This window comes from Ranitomeya variabilis, chromosome 2 (genome assembly GCF_051348905.1).
Source record: "Ranitomeya variabilis isolate aRanVar5 chromosome 2, aRanVar5.hap1, whole genome shotgun sequence".
NCBI lineage: Eukaryota > Metazoa > Chordata > Amphibia > Anura > Dendrobatidae > Ranitomeya > Ranitomeya variabilis.
The window spans coordinates 936238739-936263369 of record NC_135233.1 but is presented as its reverse complement, the minus strand read 5'-3'; the positions used below and the strand labels follow the sequence as shown (position 1 = coordinate 936263369).

General features: G+C 45.9%; 1 protein-coding gene across 1 annotated transcript in view; it reads left to right on the top strand.

The window, feature by feature from the left end:
* The first annotated feature begins 9532 nt into the window (after positions 1-9532).
* Positions 9533-24631, top strand: part of LOC143808244 (vomeronasal type-2 receptor 1-like) — a 327061-nt gene continuing 311962 nt past the window's right edge. Inside the window, exon 1 of the mRNA XM_077290698.1 lies at positions 9533-9962. Within this exon, the coding sequence (XP_077146813.1) occupies positions 9721-9962 (242 nt within the window). The 5' untranslated portion in view covers positions 9533-9720. The remainder of the gene's footprint in view (positions 9963-24631) is intronic.

Sequence of the window (24631 nt, the reverse complement as noted above, 5' to 3'; positions counted from 1 at the left end):
TTAAACCGTCCGGTAGGTGGAACTTTCCTTTGTCGTGTGACGCAGCACAGCCATCATTTTTACCCCCTTGGCGCCGTGCGCCGCCTCCTCAGCGTTGTTTGAATCTGTCCCGGAGCCTGCGCTGTTAGGTTAGCCCTTGGCCATGCACACATTTTGCGCTGCCCGTCTTCTGACATCATTTGGTGTCAGGCTGGCTGCGCCTGTGCGGGTGCGCTGGCCGAGATCCCGCCTCGCAGTGTCGTCTAATGTAATCCCACCGCGGGCCTGTGATCCGTGCCCGTGCGCAGTGCATATCCTCGCCTCTCACTCCCCTCCCTACGGCTTCTTCAGACTGTGCGATGTCAGCTGGTCCCTAATAGCATGCCACGGCCGTGACACCGCACAGTCTGAAAAAGCCGTAGGGAGGGGAGTGAGAGGCGAGGATATGCACTGCGCACGGGCACGGATCACAGGCCCGCGGTGGGATTACATTAGACGACACTGCGAGGCGGGATCTCGGCCAGCGCACCCGCACAGGCGCAGCCAGCCTGACACCAAATGATGTCAGAAGACGGGCAGCGCAAAATGTGTGCATGGCCAAGGGCTAACCTAACAGCGCAGGCTCCGGGACAGATTCAAACAACGCTGAGGAGGCGGCGCACGGCGCCAAGGGGGTAAAAATGATGGCTGTGCTGCGTCACACGACAAAGGAAAGTTCCACCTACCGGACGGTTTAACGCTGTGAGGGGACACATTTCATAACTGTTAGGTTCCGCATGTGCAAGGACCATAATTAAAAGAGCTAAGTTTACCTTTTCCAGCATTAGTGCTGTACACAATGGCTCTTTCAGCTACAAACGCCTGGGGGGGGGGGGGGGGGTTAAAGGTTTCCTTTCAACTTGCTCGAGTGCAGGCTTCGGCCTACACTCCGCTCCCCCTGCTCCTCCTGCTGACCCTGGGCTCTAACACCGCCAGTTGGGGCCCGGTACTGCTAGCTGCACAGAGAAAAACACCAGCCAATGTGTCAGTGGGGTTCAGCACCGCCAGCTGTTCCCCTGCTGTGCAGCCGGCATCGTGTCCTGCAAAAGCCACGCAGACACAAGAACTGAAATTGAAGGGAACCTGTCCCCCCTCCCCCAGGCGTTTTTACGTTATCCAGCCACCTTGTACAGCGGTAATGCTGCATGTGTGCAAGGTGGCTCAGAAACGTATTCTCCTCGCACATGTGGAACTGAAAACACGTCTGCAATGTGTCCTCTGTGTGACCATTTAACCGTCCCGGTGGTGTGACTTTCCTTTGTAATGACACGCTGCAACCCCCTTGGTAGCGCTGCCCGTCTTCTGGCATCATTGTTTGGCTGGCTGCGCCTCTGCGGCCGCCCTGACCCACACAACGCCCCTCGGTGTCTTATTTATTGGGACTGCGAGGGTGTGATTGATGGGCAGGATCAGTGCATCAGTTCGCCTGTCCCTCCTCTCCTTCCGCCTTCTTCGGACTGTGCGGCTTCATGGCCGTGGCATGCGATAAGGGATCAGATGACGCCGCACAGTCTGAAGCGGGTGTAAGGACCCGAGTGTGAGAGGCCAACATATGTGCTGCGCCAGGCCCTGAATCCCAGCCCCGCAGTGTTTTGACAATGTTAAGACACTGCGGGGCTGGGATTCATGGTCATCGCGAAACGCACTGGCCGACATTAAATGATGTCAGAAGATGGGCAGCGCTAACAGCGCTAGGCCAGGGGATAACACGACAGCGCAGACTCCTGTACAGCAAATAACAACGCTCAGGAGGCTGCACCCAGCACCAAGGTGGGATTCTTGACATCTGTGCTGCGTCTCATTACAAAGGGAACTCGCGCCTCCAACACAGTTTGACTGTATAAAGGGCTAAATGTTATACGTGTTTCATTCAGCGTGTGCAAGGAGCGAAATTAAAAGAGCAACCTTTGACTTGTGCAGCACTACTGCTGCATAAGCTGTGGCTCTTCTACTTTCTAACCCCTGAGGGGGGGTTAAAGGTTACCTTTGAAATTGGTTCAAGTAGGCTTCGGCCTACACTCTGCTCCCCCTGCAGAGCCCGGGCTCCAACACCGCTAGTTGCTGTCCGGAAGTGCTGGCTGCACAGAGCCAAACACCTCGCCAATGTGTCAGTGGGGTCCAGCACCGCCAGCTGTTCCCCTGCTGTGTAGCCGGCAACGTGTCCTGCGACCGCCACACAGACACAACAGACCCAAAGCTGCCGCCAGTGCAGGCTTCGGCCTACACTCCCCTCCCCCTGCTCCTGCTCCTCCTCCTCCTGCTGACCCTGGGCTCTAACAAACCGCCAGTTGGGGCCCAGATGTGCTAGCTGCACAGAGAAAAACACCAGCCAATGTGTCAGTGGGGTCCAGCACCGCCAGCTGTTCCCCTGCTGTGCAGCCGGCAACGTGTCCTGCAAAAGCCACGCAGACACAAGAACTGAAATTGAAGGGAACCTGTCCCCCCTCCCCCAGGCGTTTTTACGTTATCCAGCCACCTTGTACAGCGGTAATGCTGCATGTGTGCAAGGTGGCTCAGAAACGTATTCTCCTCGCACATGTGGAACTGAAAACACGTCTGCAATGTGTCCTCTGTGTGACCATTTAACCGTCCCGGTGGTGTGACTTTCCTTTGTAATGACACGCTGCAACCCCCTTGGTAGCGCTGCCTGTCTTCTGGCATCATTGTTTGGCTGGCTGCGCCTCTGCGGCCGCCCTGACCCACACAACGCCCCTCGGTGTCTTATTTATTGGGACTGCGAGGGTGTGATTGATGGGCAGGATCAGTGCATCAGTTCGCCTGTCCCTCCTCTCCTTCCACCTTCTTCGGACTGTGCGGCTTCATGGCCGTGGCATGCGATAAGGGATCAGATGACGCCGCACAGTCTGAAGCGGGTGTAAGGACCCGAGTGTGAGAGGCCAACATATGTGCTGCGCCAGGCCCTGAATCCCAGCCCCGCAGTGTTTTGACAATGTTAAGACACTGCGGGGCTGGGATTCATGGTCATCGCGAAACGCACCGGCCGACATTAAATGATGTCAGAAGATGGGCAGCGCTAACAGCGCTAGGCCAGGGGATAACACGACAGCGCAGACTCCTGTACAGCAAATAACAACGCTCAGGAGGCTGCACCCAGCACCAAGGTGGGATTCTTGACATCTGTGCTGCGTCTCATTACAAAGGGAACTCGCGCCTCCAACACAGTTTGACTGTATAAAGGGCTAAATGTTATACGTGTTTCATTCAGCGTGTGCAAGGAGCGAAATTAAAAGAGCAACCTTTGACTTGTGCAGCACTACTGCTGCATAAGCTGTGGCTCTTCTACTTTCTAACCCCTGAGGGGGGGTTAAAGGTTACCTTTGAAATTGGTTCAAGTAGGCTTCGGCCTACACTCTGCTCCCCCTGCAGAGCCCGGGCTCCAACACCGCTAGTTGCTGTCCGGAAGTGCTGGCTGCACAGAGCCAAACACCTCGCCAATGTGTCAGTGGGGTCCAGCACCGCCAGCTGTTCCCCTGCTGTGTAGCCGGCAACGTGTCCTGCGACCGCCACGCAGACACAACAGACCCAAAGCTGCCGCCAGTGCAGGCTTCGGCCTACACTCCCCTCCCCCTGCTCCTGCTCCTCCTCCTCCTGCTGACCCTGGGCTCTAACAAACCGCCAGTTGGGGCCCAGATGTGCTAGCTGCACAGAGAAAAACACCAGCCAATGTGTCAGTGGGGTCCAGCACCGCCAGCTGTTCCCCTGCTGTGCAGCCGGCAACGTGTCCTGCAAAAGCCACGCAGACACTTGCTCTTGGACCTTCTGCTCCCCATCCTGGTTCCAGTACCGTCAGCTGGTTCCGGGCAGAGCCTTTGGCTTAGGTGCCTCCCTTTGGTATCCGAGTTCCACCAACGTCAGGTGGTCCTTGGTAGTGCTTTCAGGCACGGGTACCTCCTGCTTAGTAACCGGGTTCCAGTAACGTCAGCTGGTCCTCGGTAGTTCCATTGGCTCTTGGACCTTCGGCTACCCATCCGGGTTCCAGCACCGTCAGCTGGTTCTCGGCAGTGTCTTTTGCTCTTGTACCTTCTGCTCCCCATCCTGGTTCCAGTACCGTCAGCTGGTTCCGGGCAGAGCCTTTGGCTTAGGTGCCTCCCTCTGGGTATCTGAGTTCCACCAACGTCAGGTGGTCCTTGGTAGTGCTTTCAGCACAGGTACCTCCTGCTTAGTAACCGGGTTCCAGTAACGTCAGCTGGTCCTCGGTCGTTCCATTGGCTCTTGGACCTTCGGGTAGCCATCCGAGTTCCAGTTCCATCAGCTGGTTCTCGGCATTTTCTCAGCCTTCTTGTACCTTCTGCTACATTTCCAAGTTCAAGAGACTAAACACGATGACCCGGAAGACCACCCCTAAGATGACGACGACACCAGAGACGACAACCACCGTGATGACGACGACCCTGGAGACGATGACCCTGAAGACCACCCCGATGACGACGACCCCGGAGACCACCCCGATGACGACGACCCCGGAGACGACGACCCTGGAGACGACGACGACCTGGAAGACCGAGAAGCAGAAGAACAAGAGGCTGCAGAACAAAGAGCAGAAGGACATTAAGCATAACACAAAATATCAGAGCAAAAAATATTATGTAAATTATAAGCAGAAGAAGACTAAGCAGTGTATGGGGGTGAGTCCGTTCCTCCTCGTGGTGCCCCTGGATAAAGCCTGATGCTGCAGGCCAAACTGAACGCGGACAAATGTAACTGTTTTGTGACAGGCAGAACGGAAGGTGTAATCTTCAAACTTTTATAGATAACAACTACGGGAATGCCTGTCACAAATAAGAATATGATGAAGAAGTAGAATATGATGAAGATAATAGTAAACTAAAAACAATATGAACAATGTAACCCAAAAAATAATAGGTAGAAGATGAAGAAGAAGATGAATAAGGTGAAGAAGTTGATGTCAAAGAAGCTGATGATGAGGATAATTAAGAAGAAAGCGTGGGAGAAGTAAAAAAAAAGGTGAAGGGCGTGGAAGCAGTGAAACATCAATATCTGACATTAAAAAAAAAAATAACATAGTCAAATTCTTTCTAACGCCGAACGTCATAAAAAAAAACGCAAAATCCTGCTATTCTATTACATTGGGCTAAACCTCTGTGCCTTTAATATCTCCGCCACGTCCCCCAATACATCCTACATTATTCTTAGTTGTTTTCCTTCATGTAGAATGAACCTACAAGTGTATAAAGGGTTTATTTTAATTCCGATATTTTCGTCCCATTGACTTGCATTGGGATCGGGTATCGGTATCGGATTAGATCCGATACTTTGACGGTATCGGCCGATACTTTCCGATACCGATACTTTCCGATATCGGAAGGTATCGCTCAACACTAATGATAACGTATGTAAGGTGCTGCAGAAGATGATAGTACTATATAAGCAAAGTATAAATAAATAAATCTCCAAGGGTGCACAAACTTTAGCATTTTACTTTTTGCAATTTTTAAAATGCAAAAGATGAAAACATGTACTGTATATACTCGAGTATAAGCCTAGCTTTTCAGCCCATTTTTTTTAGGCTGAAAGTGACCCTCACGGCTTATACTCGAGTCATTGTCCCAGGGGTCGGCGGGGAAGGGTGAGCGGCAGCTGTCACATTATACTCACCTGCTCCCGACGTGTCTCTGCATGTCCCTGCTTCTCCGATGGTTTCCGGGCACCGGAAGCTCTTCCTGTGTTCAGCAGTCATGTGGTACCGCTCATTAAAGTAATGAATATGGACGCGATTCCACTCCCATAGGGGTGGAGCGTATATTCATTACTTTAATGAGCAGTACCAGTGACCACTGAACACAGGAACAAGCCACCGGCACCAGGCACCATCGCATCGTAGAAGCTGCCAGGGACCGCACCAGGAGGGTGAGTATGACTGGGAGGGTGACACTTAAAATATACCTAAAAAGAGTATTGGGTACTTTAAGAAATGTTTAATAGGTTGGAGTAGAGTAGGGCCTGGCCAAAAGAGTCTACCTTTGTGGCTTAAAAAATCTTTTGGCCAAAACAAATGCTGCTGGCTATTTGTGTGATATGATGTTCGATGGGAACTGTTAATGTGTATTTGGAAGTGGAGTCTTTCCAAGAGTGAGCAGTGGGCATGGTCGGACTGGCCCACCAGAGAACCTTAGGATTCTCCGGTGGGCCCAGGCACTGACACCTGCTGGCATACTGGCCAGCAGTTGCCTAGGGCCCCCACTGCTCCAGGGGCCCCCAGCCTGTGGCGTGTCGCTAATAGTGGCACCCATCAGCTATGGGGCCCTGAGTCAAGGGTGCCCACCCGGTGCCAGCAGAGCAGCTGCTGGAGACAGGAGCCTGTCCCCGCTGCTAAAGAGAAATGAATATTCACGCTTCCCCACGTCTCCATGGGCATGGAGAGGAGAGAACATTCATTTCACTTTAACAGCAGGCACTGTTAGCCACAGGCTGCGGCTAAAACTGCCTGCATGTATAGCTGGTGCAGCTGCATCAGGCCCCAGAGGTGGGCCCCTGCTGGGCAGCTAACCCTGAGGGCAATTGGCAGGCAGGGAGGGATCCCTGCAGCTTGGCAGCAGATCAGAGCTGCAGGGATCCAATGCCGTCCTGCTTCCTGCCCGCTGCCCAGTGCTTCCTGTCTGACACAGCGCAGCTGGATGACATCATCATTCAGCGTGTGGCTGTTTCAGACAGAAAGTAGCTGACGACGAAGATGCTGCCGGGATGTGCTGCGGGGAACGTTCTGAGAGGTGAGTGGTGCTGTGTGTCTGTCTGCGTGTGTGCATGTGTATGTGGTGCGGTGCTTTGTGTGTGTATGACAGAGTGGTGCGGTGCTGTGTGTGTATTAGAGATGTGTGTATTGGAGATTGGCAATGATGTGGGTGATGGAGAGAGCAGTGATATGGGTGGTGGGGGAGAAGGCAATATTGATGGTGGTGGAAAGAATGATGGGGTGGTGGGGGAAGCAATGATGGAGGTGTTGAAATGGACAATGATGGGGTGGTAGGGGAGAAAGCAATGATGGTTGTGGTGGAAAGGACAATGATGGGGTGGTGGGGGTAGGCAATGATGGAGGTGTTTTAATGGGCAATGATGGAGTGGTGGAATGGGCAATGATGGGGTGCAGGGGGAAAAGGCAATGATGGTTGTGGGGGAGGCAGTGATGGAGGTGCTGAAATGGGAAATGGTGGGGAGAAAGCAATGATGGTAGTCGTGGAAAGGACAATGATGGGGGTGGTGGGGGTAGGCAATGATGGAGGTGTTGAAATGGACAATGATGGGGTGGTGGGGGAGAAGGCAATGATGGAGGTGGTGATGAGGACAATGATGGGGGTGGAGGGGGAGAACAATAATGGAGGTGGAGGGGGCTGCATTATACTTTGAGGGGGCTACATTATATTCTGTGGATTATATTCTGTGGGGGCTGCAAGATATACTGTGTGGGGCTGTATTATTCTCTCAGGGGACTACATTATATACTGTGGGGGCTACATCATACTATATGAGGGGGGCAGCATTGTGCCCTATGGGGAGCTGCATTATACCTTATGAGGGGGTTGCATTATACTCTGAGGGGGCTACATTTTATTCTGTGGTGGGGCTACATTATACTATATGAAAAAACACCACAGAAAAACAGGCACAAGTGCTTACCTGTCTAGGCCTCAAATCAAATGCACTATCATGGTGCATGGGCAGTGATAGAAGCCTCTTAGACCTTGCTCACAGCATGGCCATGGCAACAATTGAGCCCTCATGATAACGTCGTGGGGGTGCCGATCTGAAATCACAGGGAGTCCCCTCCCTCTTCCAACCTTCTAAATGCTGCTATCACTAACGATAGCTGCAAATAGGGGTTAAGTGCATGGGTGGTGCTCCTAGTAGTGACAGCCGGATAACAAGATAACAACTACACAGGTGCGGTAATACCAAATGAGACAGCCAGCCTACAATCAGGGATTGGCCGCTTGGCACACCAGTGCAAATAAATAATCTTTTGATATATTTTGATATGTTCTTATGCACTTTTTTTTACTTTTTACTTTTTGAGGTGCAGTTGGGCTTTGTAAGTTGTGGCCTCTGTTCACACGGGACGCTTTTCAGTTAGCACTGGGCAGCCGCCACAGGGCGTAACTAATAGGCTATGATCCAGATGCTGTGCATACTCTGTGTGAACACTGCTGCAGATTATTTGCACTGGTGTGCCAAGCGGCCAATCCCTGATTGTAGGCTGGCTGTCTCATTTGGTATTACCGCACCTGTGTAGTCGCCATCTTTACTTGGGCCCACTGCACCATGAAAGTGCATTTGATTTGAGGCCTAGACACGTAAGCACATTTGACTGTTTTTCTGTGGTGTTTTTTCCAGAATAGTGGAGGTTTTTTTCCTCCTTTTTTTTCCTCCTGTTGTGATTATACTATATGAGGAGGTCTGCATTATACCCTATGAGGGTCCTACATTATATTCTATTGGGGGGGCTGCATTATACCTTATGAGGGGTTGCATTATATTTTGTGGGGTGCTGCACTATGCCCTATGAGGGGAGCTGCATTATATTCTATGAGGGGGGCTGCATTATATTCTATGAGGGAGGCTACATTATATTCTATGAGGGAGGCTACATTATATTTTATGAAGGGGTCTACTGTATATTCTATGAGGGGCTACTTTATTTTCTACGAGGGGCTACCCCAACCCCTGCTACACAATTAAGACGTGTACTACCTTATATTATACCCTGATATTAGCGCATTTTAAGGCACAATTGTTGGTCTTGTATTTATTTCTATGTAGCTACTTAGTGGGTCCCAAGAATGATTTTCTCTGGTGGGCCCAAGGTGCTCCAGTTTGACGCTGGCAGGGGGACTGTGGAAAGTTCGAGGAGTGGAGGCAGAGTTGGGGTAGAGCCTTGGCGGAGTCTCAAGGGGGCCCCAAAATGTTGTCATTATGTAGCCCTGAAATTCCTGGTGACAGCCCAGGCATAGACCATCAGTTGTTTAGTCCCAGACAATATTTTAAGTATTTTAAGGAAAATATTAACTCTACGAAAGTATGTCTGATTATTACAGTGTACTGTATAATGTTTCATTCACAATGAAGATCCCTGCTCATATACAACCAGATCTATAAGTCAGCTAGAAGTCCAGATGCTGAATCCCCTGGTTATCAGCTACTTGTGTTAACCCTTACATGAGGGGAGTGTGAAGTTCACATATAAATTCACTGAATATTATATTAGGAAAGTGCATTATGAGCAATCTGCAAATGTAATAATATTATTGAAATGTTGAACTTTACAAGCCTGACTGTGTGACTCCAACAATAGCAATATCTTCAGTAGCTGCAAGGGTTGATATAACATATGTTTAGGTGACATCTGATACTTTAAACCTTTCATTCATGACTTATGTTTCTAGCCAATCAAGAAAGCAGAGAGATCCCTCAGGAATACCTGCAGGTGTATTTAACATAATGAACAGCGAAGCATCGGGATCACTACCTGCTGACAGCTGTTTCTCTCCTGACTGACAAATGTGCCATGATCTGCGTGAGGAAGCATCAGGCCTTCTTATCCCGGGGACACCCTGTTATACCTTTACAGGTCAACAACTGTAAAGGTGTCTTTATTGTAAAGCTTGGATACTAACTGAGAGTCTCAGATATTGATCAAAACGGTGTTCTTTTATCATCATCCTCATCATCATGACGACCAAGCTAAAGAGCCACAAGATGTTCCATATAGTGGTGGCTTTGGTCATATGTCTACTGAACCAGAATTTGGTATGTGGCCAAGAGTGCAGGCTGATCGGAAAATTTGACCTCCATGGATTTGTAGAATCTAAGAACCATGAACTTATCATTGGCGGCATGTTTCCCTTCCACTTCAGGACCATCTTGACTAATGACACTGACATGGAAGAACCCAAATCCCCGAAATGTGAAGGGTAAGTCCAAACTGTTATCATTACTTAGCAGAGGCGTCAAACAATAAATCATAGATGTGATGTTAAAAAGGAGACCAGGTAGTAGCCCTTCTTTATATTTTTATCTAATATATATATATATATATATATATATATATATATATATATATATATATATATATATATATATATATATATATATGTGTGTGTGTTTCATTTAAATGTAATAATGTTTTACCAGTTATTCACTAAGGTGCAGAAACATTGGAGGGATTCAATAAATGTGAAATAACTTTTAATGAACTGATAATGATTTAGAACTTGGATCTTACATTTTACTCTTTGCTGACTTGTAGAGTTTGTGAGATTTGGTCAGTCAGGGATGCATCCGGTAAATAGCAGCATCTTCAGGGAGGTCATAGCTGACGTTCGCATCTGCTATCTAAGGCTAAGTTCTCACAATGAGAGTTGTGCATTTTTGATTATGCAGATTTTCTGGAGCATTTCAGCACCAATTAGCTAATAAAGGAATAAAGGTTATTTGCATTTTTTTATTGCGTTCTTTTAAATGGACATTTTTCAGCTGTGGGTTTTGTCTCTTTGGCATTTCATGTTTTAACCCCTTCACTCCAGAGTCTGTTTTCACCTTCCTGACCAACATATCCCATTGATTCTGAGATTGTTTTTCACAACACATTGTACTTCATGTCAGTGGTAAATTTAGGCAGGTTTTTTTGCATTTATTTGTGAAATTATCGGAATTTTGGCAAACATTTTAATTTTTATGCCCTAAAACCAGATATTTCTATCACACAAAATATGTAATAAATAACATTTACCACATGTCTACTTTACATCAGCATCATTTTTTAAACATAATTTTTTTTATTACGAAGTTAGAACAGTTAAAAGTTTATCAGCAACTTAGGGACCACATCACATTTGAAGTGACTTTGAGGAGCCTATGTGACAGGAAATACCCAAATTGACACCATTTCAAAAAGTGCACCCCTCAAAGTGCTCAAAACCACATTCAACAAGTTTATTTACCCTTCAGATGCTTAACAGGAATTAAAGCAATGTGGAAGGAAAAAATTAAAATTTTACTTTTGCCCACAAAAATGTAGATCTAACCTCAATTTTTTAATTTTCACAAGGGTAACAGGAAAAAATGCAGTGTATAATGTGTTGGGCAATTCCTCCTGAGTAAACAGATACCCCATATGTGGGGGGAAACTACTGTTTGGGCACATGGCTGGGCTCGGAAAGGAAAGAGCACTATTTGATTTTTGAAGTGCAAAATTGTCTGGAATAGATTGCAGATGCCATGTCGCGTTTGCAGAACCCGTGATGCGCCTAAACAGTGGAAAAACCTCACAAATTACCCCATTTTGGAAACTACAAGGAACTTGTCTAGAAACCCACATGTGCTTCACAGAATTTTATAACGTTGATCGCTAAAATGAAAAGATTAATTTTTCCCTAAAAAATGTTAGTTTTTCCCCAAATTTTTACAATGTAAAAGGAGAAAATGGACTGCACAATTTCACCTTAGTACAGCAATACTCCATATGTGGTGGAAAACTAACTGTTTAGGCACATGAAAGGGCTCCGAAGGGAAGGAGCGCCAACTGAATTCTGGAGCTCAATTTTGGCTGGAATAGATTGCATATGCCATGTCACATTTGAAGTGCCCCTGACATGACAAAACAGAAAACTTCACAAGTGACCCCATTTTGTAACCTAGACCTTGCTAGGAATTCATCTATAGGTGTAGTGAGCATTTTTAACCTTCAGGCCATTCATAGAATTGTATAGCTTTAGACTGAATAAATGGCAAAAAACCATCTTTCCCCTAAAACGTTGCTTTGACCCAAATTTTTTAATTTTCAAAAGAGATAATAGGAGAAAATAAATGGTACAATTTGTTGCACAATTTATCCTAAGTATGCCAATACCCCATATGTGGTCAAAAACTACTTTTGAGGCACAGTGCAAAGCTCAGAAGGGAAGAAGTGCCATATTGGAGTTCAGATTTTGCTTGAAGGTGTGATGTCACATTGGCAGAGCCCCTGAGGTGCCAGAGCAGCGGAACCTCTCATAATTGATCTCATTTTACAACACAACCCCATTGCATTCATCTAGGGGTGTAGTGAGCATGTGAACACCATGATGATGTGATTCCATCCTAAATCTCTGAATGACGTGATTCAGATGAAACCCTAATGGGCCCATTCATTGTAATGAGGCAGCAGAGTTACTTTAGACTCCATCTGGCTTCTGTTTAGCTGTGTCCATCTTTTCAGAGTTACATAAAACTGTGGCTGATCACGCTTTTATGCTTGCTCAAAAAGACTGACACCGGAGGATCATAGGCGGACAGACGGCGTACACAGCGACTCCATCTGCCTCATTATAGGGAACTTTTCATGTGGGGTTCCATCTGAATGACATATTTTAGAGATTTACACAGAACCTCAGATGTGAGCGCTTAGCACAGAGTGCAGGATGCATGTGATACAAGCTTTACTGGGAAACAGAATGAACAAATCAGCAGCAGGTTGAGAATTGATGTATTTATTTTTTCCACCATTCCTGGTGTGGTATATGTGATTAGACTAATTTATTATTCGGGTCAGTGTGATTAAAGAGATACCACATTTATATGCATTTTTCATGTTTGGCTGCAATCACACATTCCTGGAGCGGTATATATGATTAGACAAATTTATTATTCAGGTCAGTGCGATTAAAGAGATATCAGATTTATATTGTTTTTTCATATTTGGCTGCTATCACACACTAAAAGACACTTATTTTTTGTAAAATAAAGTTTTTGCATTGGCATTTTCTGAGAGCTATAATTTTTCTATAGCTCTGCCAACGGAGTCATGTGAGGGCGTGTTTTTTGCGGGACGAGTTGACATTTGTTTTTATTATTGCCATTTTTGGGCACAAGACCTTTTTTTCTCGCTTTCTATTCTGATTTTTGGGAGACAGAATAAACAAAAACCAGCAATTCAGGAATTGCTTTTTTCTTGTTATTTTATGCCGTTCACCATATGGTAAACATAAGACAGCTTTATTCTTTCGGTCAGTACGATTACATCGATACCACATTTATATAATTTTTTTTCATGTCTTGCTGGTTTTAAAGAACAAAAACTATTTTATAGAAAAAAGAATAGTTTGTGCATCACTGTATTCTGAGAGCTATAACTATTTTATTTATTTGCTTACAAAGCTATGTTGTGACTTGTTTTTGCGGAACAAGATGATGTTTTCAGTGATACCATATTTATTTACACTTGACTTTTTGGTCATGTTTTATTCCACTTTTTTGGAATTATGATGAAAAAGCATTGTATTTTGCTATGTTTTTCATTAAAAAATGTATTACGGTGTTCACTGAAGGGGTTAACTAATGTGACAGTTTTATAGATCAGGGCATTCTGTACGTGGTAATACAAAATGTCTGTATTTGTTTTATTTAGGTTTTTTTTTTACCTAGTTATTGTTTTAATATTTTTTTCATTTTTATTTATTTATTCAATGTTTTTATTTTTAATATTTTTACAGTTTTTTAATACTTTTTTAAAAACTTTTTTACTTAGTTCCTCTATGGAACTTTAACTTTTATCACTTTGATCGCTGTTATAAAGCATTGCAGTGTACCAGCATTGCATTGCATTATACCTGTCAGTGCTGCCCTGATAGAAGCCTCTTAGACCTTGCTCTCAGCATGGCCATGGCAACGATTGAGCCCTCATGATAACGCCGTGGGGGTGCCGGTCTGAAATGACAGGGAGTCCCCTCCCTCTTCCAACCTTCTAAATGCTTCTATCACTAACGATCGCTGCAAATAGGGGTTAAGTGGCATGGGTGGTGCTCCTAGCAGTGACAGCCGGATCTCGGCTACAGCTTATGCCGAGCTCCCAGCGGCAATCGTGCATGTGCAGCTCCTATGCCCGCATGAGTGCCATGATGTAAATTTACGTCATTTTGCGGGAACACCTTCCCAATCATGATGTAAACTTACATTAAATGTAAACTTTGTTTTAAAAACTTCCCTTTTGCTGAATTTTGATAATACTTTATTAAGACGTGCAAATTGCGCTATCATTGCAGAAAAGAACTAAAGACACACTTGTGTTTTTTATCTGCTTTTTTTCCACTAAGTGGACATGAGATTTATGTAAATGTCATTCATCCTTTTGGAACTGTAATATGTTGCGTCTTTTGTGCACAAAAATACACATCAGAAAAAAACATCAAATACTCCTCGTGGGAACTTAGCCTAATAGATCCATATGGTTCTTCAAGTATTGTTTTTAACTATATAAGGATAGAGAGACTATTAATTTCCCTCTAGAAATGAAAGGAGGAAGATAGTATGTACTGTGTGTGTGTGCGTGCGTGCGTGTGTGAAGACTTGATGACACATTAAATTGATTACTGTGGAAATATTAGTGCCAACTCACAACCGATCTATCAGTATCATATTTTAAAGGGCCCTCTTAGCATAAAATATTGTGTTTTTGTTAGTTGGCTTTACTGTGTTTAACATAGGGCAGATAATGGTGCAGCTTCTGTGCAGCTCTGTATTCTTGTCCACATTGTGAACTGGTGTTGAAGCTGTCTTCACATTGAAAGCATTATTGTGGTCCGTAAAATGGGCCAAAGTAGTGCATGCTACTACAGGCTATAACGGGGCCGTCTGCTGTGTGCGATCCATGGCGCCCATGGCCAGCACATGGAACGATTATAGACTCGCCTGATTGAGCCCTAAATAAATATAAAAGTCCCTGCCAGAGTAGCTAGAAGCTGGAAGACATATGTGATATTTAGAACACCTAAATAATGTGGACAAAGGTTTATAAATCACAGAAAACCAACCCTTAAAACTAACTTTTATTTGCATTAGTTAAAATAAAGTGAAAAAATAATATAATGCCGATCAGGACAAAAAATGGGTCATAAAAAGTATATATCGCCAGGTCAGTATGTTCAACACAATTAATTCAATACAGGAAATGACCTAAGGGAAAAGGGAAGTATCTTACCCTTAGTTACCCTTACTGGCAGAGGAAGTTGGCACCCTAATTGTTCGATTTGCCTCCACCGCTCAATGTAGGATGTCGATACTTGACCCTCAATACACCTCCCAAAAATGCTTCCACCAACACCCAAATAAAGTGCTTAAGTGCTATAACAAATTTTTGTATATACTGTGCTTGGCTGAACAGTAGGATTGGATAGACTTAATAAATCTGATGAACATATATACAGACACCAAATGCTGTTAAATAAGGTGCCCAGTACATATATCTCCCAAATATGCATCTATATAGGTGCTGAATACAGATCAAATATACGCACATACATCATGTCAGATGAAGTTTAGATCCAGTAAGTGATTGGAATCTTTTTTTTTTTATATACACAGCTCTGGCAAAAATTAAGAGACCACCACATCTAAACCCTGTCATGGGCAGCCCAATCTCATTGAAAACCTCTGGAATGTAATCAAGAGGATGATGGATAGTCACAGGCCATCAAACAAAGAACTGCTTACATTTTTGCTCCAGAACCAGTGTGAAAGACTGGTGGAAAGCATGCCAAGACGCATGAAAGCTGTGATTAAAAATCATGGTTATTAGTACACAAAATATTGATTTCTGAGCTCTTCCTGAGATAAAACATTAGTATTGTTGTTCCTAAATGATTATGAACTTGTTTTCTTTGCATTATTTAAGGTCTGAAAGCACAGTTTTTTATTTTTTTTTATTTTGACCATTTCTCCTTTTCAGAAAAAAATACAAAATTTATTGCTTGGAAATTCGGAGACATGTTGTCAGAAGTTTATATAATAAAAGAACAATTTACATTTTACTCAAAAATATACCTATAAAGAGAAAAATCAGACAAACTGAACATTTTGCAGTGGTCTCTTAATAGTTGTCTGAGCTGTATATGCAAAGTTGTTAGCCATAAACGCAAGCACTTCAAAGGTCAGTGCTTGTCACAAAATCATCAATTAGAAATGCCAGACTTTAACCATAAACCATCAGCATGTCCACATTAGAATTAGTACACAGTAAGGACAGGTAAGCAGACCAATTGCCTATAACCGTAAATTTAGATGATAGACTTATATTAGAGTACCCCATCCCGACCTGTTTCTCTCCCTGTATGTAGGATAAGGGGTTCATCAGGGGATAGATTCAGGGTGGAGAACAATGCTGTAATGGAAATCTTGCCATCCAGACCGCATGTGTTAGGAATGCAGTGTTACATTATGTTAGGTTTACACTTGATTTTTAATGAATACGAATAAAAGTTACTTTTTAAGGGTTTTTTCATTTTTGGTTTTCTATATGTGGTATGTACCAAGGTGTATGAACCAGTTTTCTGGTGTAAAAAATTAGGAATTTTTGCAAATTTTATGCTAGTGGAAAACCTGAGGCAAATTAGGGACTGAGGGACATACAAAAATGGCAGAAAAAAAATGGCAATAAAAATGCTTCAGGAAAATCACCATTTTCCTGAAGCATCTTCTGCATCAAAAACTTAGTGGTAGTGGATACGCTGGTGTCTAAAGGACCTCATGTGCACATACACTTACCCTGCTTTCTCCTTTTGTCTGATGTCATGACCATGCCTGCATGGTTGTAATGCTGACAGCATGCCCGACACATGAGACATACAACTGGACTAATGGGGAGTAATTTAGGAACGCTCACTGGTAGTGAGAGTTGTCAAACCCCTGTCATCACTTTTTTCATCAAATTTTGGAACCTCACTATTTATTTTTTAATTTGCTTGAAATAAAAGATTGTGAGGGTTTTTTTTAGCTCTTCCAGACTCATTTTGCTCTTGTTGGAAATGTATTATGGTGTGGCCCAGCTGAATACTTGAACATGCTAATCTGGTACTATTTAGAGATACCTTTACAGATATGGGGCTTGATGAGGGGTTTATGTTTCCAATTCTGTCACAATTAGTGCCTATATTAAGACTATACAACTTGATGTGTGCAGTCGAACAGCTCATCGCAATGCACAATTTCACCTTCTTTGAACGTAGTAGTGGCCCCCTTACCTCTTGGGCCCCTGTGAAACTGCACAGGCTGCAGCAATAAAATGTCTGCCTCTGTATTGCAGCATATACATTTTACACATGGATTTTTTTTTAAAACAGTATTGTAATGCTGCGGTAGCACCGTAGCAGTGAAGAGGCAGTGACCCACAAAGTTCAAACACAAAAGTCTCTTTAATGTGTTATGCAGCGCCCCCACTGCCGCAGGGCCGAGGGGTACCCGGTACCGGGCCTCTAAGTCTCTGCTCTGGGGTTGTCACGGTGGCTAGGCCCGGTCCGTGACCCTGCTGAGGGGCGTACAGTAAATGATGTGATGGATGTGGATGGTGGTGGTGGTGCGGTGCAGTAAATAACGAGGACACCAGGTTGCAGTCTCTTTACCTCTTTACTGAAGGTCTCTGGGTCCTCAGTCCGTAATACGGTTCACCAGGCTGCGCAAGTCCGGCCGGTCCAATGGCACCTCCAGAGTTCTCTTTGCAGGTGGAAATCTGTGCCTTCCTGCTAGCGCTATGTTTTGTGGTCCTCCCCTGCTGTGCTTACGGGATAGTCCCCACAACTGTTGTGTCTGTTTCTCGTGTTCCCTCACAACAACTCGATTAGATGATGTCCTGCTAATCCTCCGTCCCTCCCGGTGTTATGGTTGGGATGCACCCATATGACGGGTAGGCTCGGAGCTCTTCCGGGACCCTAGAGTCGCTCCTCTCCACAGGTTGCCCCCCAAGTCTGCATAGGTGATTTAGGTGAGACAGCCCGCCTGTGACTGACTGCCCTGCCGTTGGTTTGAAGTATTACTTGGAGCTAGATATATGAATACTTCCTCGGCGTTCCGGCCGCCGGTTGTGCGCCTCAGTAGGATGTTGCCTCGGTCTTACAGCACGACTCCTACTGGTATTCTCTCTTCTTGCTTTGATCTCGTTTCTCACTCAGCACAATATATCTCGCTTCTGATCCTTTCTTAGGGCACCGCCGCTATGCTGAGCAGGCACGGTCCCGTGACGTTCTTTCTTGTAGCCAGGCCTCTGTCAGGGTCCCAAACCTGACAGGGACCCTACCGAATCTTCCCCACAACACCCCCTGCCACAAGGTGTTGTCTGGTTCCAACCCAGTCAGCTTTCTGTCTAAAGGTACCTTCACACGAAACGACATCGCTAGCGATCCGTGACGTTGCAGCGTCCTCGCTAGCGATATCGTTTCGTTTGACACGCAGCAGCGATCAGGATCCTGCTGTGATATCGCTGGTCGCTGAATAAAGTCCAGAACTTTATTTGGTCGTCCGATCGCTGTGTATCGTTGTGTTTGAAAGCAAAAGCAACGATACCAGCGATGTTTTACACTGGTAACCAGGGTAAACATCGGGTTACCAAGCGCAGGGCCGCACTTAGTAACCCGATGTTTACCCTGGTTACCAGCGTAAAAGTAAAAAAAACAAACAGTACATGCTCACCTGCGCGTCCCCCAGCCTCTGCTTCCTGACACTGACTGAGCGCCTAAACTGAAAGTGAAAGCACAGCGGTGACGTCACCGCTGTGCTGTTAGGGCCGGAGCTCAGTCAGTGTCAGGAAGCAGAGGCTGGGGGACGCGCAGGTGAGCATGTACTGTTTGTTTTTTTTACTTTTACGCTGGTAACCAGGGTAAACATCGGGTTACTAAGCGCGGCCCTGCGCTTAGCAACCCGATGTTTACCCTGGTTACCCGGGGGCCTCGGCATCGTTGGTCGCTGGAGAGCGGTCTGTGTGACAGCTCCCCAGCGATCAAACAGCGACGCTGCAGCGATCGGCATCGTTGTCGCTATCGCTGCAGCGTCGCTTCGTGTGAAGGTACCTTTACTCCCTGCCTGACCCCCAGTTTACCCACACGGTGAGGAGTGGCCTAATAAATAGCACCCTTAGCTCCCCCTGGAGGCCCGACTGTGAAATGTATTGGTGTATGTGATACCTGGTCAGAGGAACTCCTTCAGTGCCATCAGACGTACCATAGCCGCCCTTAGCGGCGGAGCCACAGTACTGCAACGACCAGGACTCTGGGGCGCTGCATGTTACTTCACACATAAAGGTGCATTTCATTTTACAGTACACGTTCAATACACACAGTTGCATCTTGTCTCAGTGCCCATTTCATAGCACTACACATCATATGGCTTTAGATTGCAGTCCCTAAACAGGCTGGACTTCCCAGTGTCCAATCTCCCTGGGCGACCGCATGCCATATTAAAGTCTCCAAACACAGCTTTACATGTTGCAGACACTACACATGCTAGTCCTCCTCTGACTAGTTCCCGTGGGTGTCCTGCATCACTGTATCACTGTCTCTTTACTCACACAACCGTACACAGCCCAGGATATCCTCCGGATAGCAGCCGTGCACCATATACACCTGTTTGCAATCGTTACACATGCCAGTTCTCTTTTGTTCACAGGACATCCACCTTCGATACACCTGCGGGCACAGGACTGTCCACATCCGAGACCAGTAACCATGGACGACTTGCATCGCTATGTACACTGCGGGTACCAGGCTATTCAGCTGCCATAGCTGCTGGCTCCGATGGCCTGTGCCACTTCACACAGACAGCCAGTGCTCTGCAGGCCTCAGCACACACCAGACTGACACTGACGTTGCACCTGACACCTGACACACCCACACTCCTTACTGCAGGGTTAACAAACAAACCTGTGGCTTTCAGCAACATGGAAAACCCAGACCGGAAATCCATGACTGCCATGCACACCTATGGACTTCATCCGTCTCCATGCACAACCTGGGGAGAACACACAGCGACCCCTACCTGTGACACGAGTCACTGCCTCACAGTATATTGTTATGTCTGCAGGGATAACATTATGGGGTAATTTTTATGAAACATCAAATTTCCCTGCACTTCATTTTTATATTATTTTTTGCAACCTCTGCACCCATTATTAACCTTGGTATGCAAACACCGTTAAATATTTTACCATCACATTTACAACCATCATTGATAATGTCAGATCTACTCTCAGTAGTGTGGTATGAACCTGGTATTCGTAATACAGCATAACAGTAGGGTGTGAAAAATATCAGGAGCCATGAGTAGGTGCCCATTACTGCAATGCAATATAGCCATATTTTGGTAGTTTCATCTTTCTTACCATAGATTGAAGTTTATAATTAATGTTCGATTTGCATAAGAGTAAAGTAAATTGGACCAGATGGTTAAATATGTTAAGTGTTATTGACAGGTAGAGTAACGGCAGCAACAGCTGTGATATTCAGGTGAGATTTGATCCTAATAACCTCAGCTCTATAATCAGGAAGGATAACCCTCAATTAAAAAGGTGGGATAAGGCACTTCCACCATCCTTGTCTATAAAAAGTCTACCATATCCTTCATCCCTGAATAAAATTCAGGTGAGCCGATTTTGGATGAGCCATATGTTGTGATATTTGTTATAAAGTCACTATTTCATCATTTAAAGGGGTTTTCCCACAAAAGATATTTATCTTCCAAACAGAGAATAGGTAAAAAAGTCAGATTGCCGGGATTCCTACTAATCACTAAAATGACCCCTGCATGATCACAGTGAGAATTTTGCCTGGTGCAGTAATTAGATGCCCACCATGCTGATACATTCAATGTCTATAGTGCTAATGAAATCAGCTAATGGCAATCAAATGTTTAACAGCTATCATGTGGGAAGTTGATATATGTCCGTTGTGGGACATCCCTTTTATGTTTAAAGCTCATTACAATATACTCACAAGTACAGGCTCCTACCACAGTGGAAATGATAGGTTTTATAATAAAATGATTGGGATTTATAAAAACAGAAAAACATAGGGAGACATCTACTTCGGACTCATTCAGAGGTCCTTGCAAATTGGTTCAAGCACGGACCGTAATTGAAGGACTGGCTGAAGGTCTCCCAATCCGAGTGTGGCAACTTCATAAATATCTCTGAGGCTGTGAAACTCGGGATCTCATGTTCATAAATCGGTTAAAATTACAAAGTGCTTGTAAAAACAAATTTGCATTTGCTTACTATTAAAAATCTCTGTTCTCAAGAATGGATGGATTTTTAATTCTATAGTCTATCAGAAGTAGCCAGTTTCCTAGACAAATGTCAAATCTGTACTCCCATGCTGCAATGGCAAAGCCTGTGTCTGCTTGCGGCATCGGAATAGACAAAGGTCAGGCCAGCTGTGTGATGATTTCGCTGGTCTGAAAAATCAATCTTCAGGAGAAGATTCAGGAGAAGACTGGAGAAAGGAGATGAGGACCCAACTTTAAGACAGACCAAAAAGTACTGTAGGGTTCACCTTCTACACTCAACTCACATGCTGCAATGAAAAACTACTAATAAGCACTGTCTATTACTGTAGCATAATTCAGCCAATTATACAGCGAATAGTCAGGGAAGGGGCAATATCCCCAAAGGTTCCCAGGATATTAATAACAGCTTATAGCTGTTTGCTTAGCCTTTACTGGTTAGTTTACGGGAACCCCAGAAAAAAAATGATGTCCCCCTATAAATTCTATAAATTATAACCAGCAAAGGCTAAACAGACAACTGCGGACTGATATTAATAGCCTGGAAAGGGACCAGGGATATTGGCTCCCCTCCCAGGCTAATAACATCAGTTCTCAGCAGCCCCAGAAATGGCACAATAAGATCTTATGGATGCATCATTTCTGGGGCGGCTAAGGATTGATGTTGGCATCCTGGGAGGGGGCACAATATCCCTGGCCCCTTTCCAGGCTATTAATATCAGTCCACAGTTGTCTGTTTAGACTTTACTGGTTAGAATTTATAGGGGGACCCTACATCATTTATTTTCTGAGGTTCCCGTAAACTAACCAGTAAAGACTAAGCAAACAGCTGTAAGCTGTTAATAATATCCTGGGAATCTTTGGGGATATTGTCCCCTTTCCCAGATAAGTAAAATCATCCCCCAGTTGTGGGCTTTCCCTCTGCTGGTTATTAAAATTACGTGGAAGCCCAGTCGTTAGGGGTCGAGTTCCCGCCTCTGCACAGGGTGAATAGTGTTCTACTCTGCACCCGTGTCTGTAGGAGTACTGTTCGTAAAAACAGATTTTTCTACTCTGGACTTGTGTTTGTGGGAGTACTGTGCATAAAAAATAATTGTTCTGTTTTGCACCTGTGTCTGTGGGAATATTGTGTGTAAATACAAATTTTTCTGCTTTGCACCCATGTCTATGGGAGTATTGTGCTTTAAACCAAATTTTTCTAATCTGAACCTGTGTCTGTGGGAGTACTGTGCATTAAAACATTTTTTTCCAGGACGTCCCTCCTGACGGCACCCTGGAGGATGTCCTCCTCCCCCTTGCTGGAACAGGAAACACACGAGAGTTTAAAAGGTCATGTCCCACCCCCAATCCTCAGTGTTTTTCCTGTCCCTGCAAGGAGGGACGCACGAGAGAAGCTGCGCAGGCTTACCGGAGCTCAGGGGGATCTTGCGGCTTGCCAATACCCTTCCCCCTGTCAAGTGGCTCAGGGCAGAAACTCTCCGGGTGGGGAGTCCCTCTGCTCCAAAGACCAGGAGCGGGACGAGGCTCCTGGTGGCAGCCGCTCCTCCCAGAGGAGGAGACGCTGTTCCACGTGGCAGGGAGTCGCGGCATCCAGAGCGGCGTCACGCCCTGCTTGGTGTCTTCCGGAACTCCAAGGGAACTGCGTCACTTCCGGTATCGCGGCATCCGGTGACCGTCACTTCCGGTGATGTTGTAAAGGCGGGGAAGTGCGTGCACTCCACTGTTGGAACGCATAGCAGCAAGGCAGCAAGGATGCTCCTATCCAGCGTCCAGAGTCATGGGGACCTTCTACCTCTGTAAAGGTGCCATGGAAGACATGCCAGGCGAGGAAGGGGTAAGTGCGCATAGCGCAGACTTCCCTCACTACACGTTCAAGCAGCCCTACCCTATTTTACTCCCTATCTTATGTCATTTAAGGATAAGGGAACCCCCGCTGTCCCCCCCGCTCCAGCTAAGAAATCCGGCAAGGTCTCTACAAAGTCCAACAGGTGCCCTATATGCCACTTGAAACTCCCGGACTCCCATGGCAAGACCTTGTGTGCATCTTGCACATCTAAGGTTATGAGGGACGAACAATCTTCACTTTTGTCAGAGATGAGGTCCCTAATCTGGGAAGAAGTCCAGGCTTCCTTGTCCAGTATTTCAGGGCAGTCCAGCCCCATCCCTGGCCACAAGAGAGACAGACGAGTGTGAGACCTGAGAGAGACGGAGTTTAGTTCTGAGGACAGGTCTGACCCAGAGGACTCAGTCTCAGAAGAAGAGGGGGAGCTCCCCTCAGGGAGCCAGGGCCACCACAGGAAATACCTCTTCCAGGCTGAGGAGATGAATGAAGCTGACGGCGAGGGACGTGACAGACACCGGAATGTGAGTATGTAGTGTTTTTTTTTTTTACATTTACAATGGTAACCAGGGTAAACATCGGGTTACTGAGCGCGGCCCTGCACTTAGTAACCCGATATTTACCCTGGTTACAAGCGAACACATCGCTGGATCGGTGTCACACACACCGATCCAGCGATGACAGCGGGTGATCCAGCGACGAAAGAAAGTTTCAAACGATCTGCTACGACGTACGATTCTCAGCGGGGTCCCTGATCGCAGTAGCGTGTCAGACACAGAGAGATCGTATGTATATCGCTGGAACGTCATGGATCGTGCCGTCGTAGCGACGAAAGTGCCACTGTGAGACGGTACCCTAAGACCAAGCTCTGCTCAATCCCCTTTTCAGGGTCAAGAGTATTTGGTCCTTCTCTAGATACCATTCTAGAATCTGCCTCTGATAAAAAGAAAGGTTTTCCAGAGGACAAACCTAAGAGGTCTCAGTCCTTTCGGAAAGGATTCCTCTTCAGGAGGCAGTATGATTTCAGAGGGGGTAGATCCAATAGAGGATCTTATAGGGGTTCCCGTAGCCAGGGCAATAAGAACAGGAGTTTCTTCTTTAGCCCCTCCTCTAAGTCCAAAACACATATATCGGGGGAAGACTCCGCCACTTTGCAGAAAATTGGTCCCGAGTCACTCAGAATCAGTGGGTCCTCCGGACAGTGGCAGAGGGATACAGCATCGAGCTCTATTCCCCTCCTCCAGAAAGATACATTGCACCTACGGTGGTCGTACAGGATTCTGCCATGCTGATAGATTTGCAGGACATGCTCTCTTCACAGGTCATAATTCCGGTCCTGTCACTAGAAGTAGGCCAGGGACACTACTCTTCCCTATTCTCCATCACAAAACCATCGGGCGACTCCCGCACGATAATAAATCTGAAACCTTTGAATGCCTGGGTCAGGTACAAAAGGTTCCGTATGGAGTCCATAGGATCGGCAATTCACCTCATAGACCGGGATGCTGTGATGTGCACTCTCGACCTGAAGAGTGCCTATTATCAGGTACCCGTCCACCCCTCATCTCAGAGGCTTCTGAGGTTTGCTGTAGCTCTGCCGTCCCGGACCTGTCACTACCAGTTTCAATGCCTTCCCTTCGGGCTTGCCTCGGCACCTCGTATATTCACAAAGCTAGTGTCGGAGATCGTCGCATTCCTGAGAAACCATGGGATCTTAATAGTTCC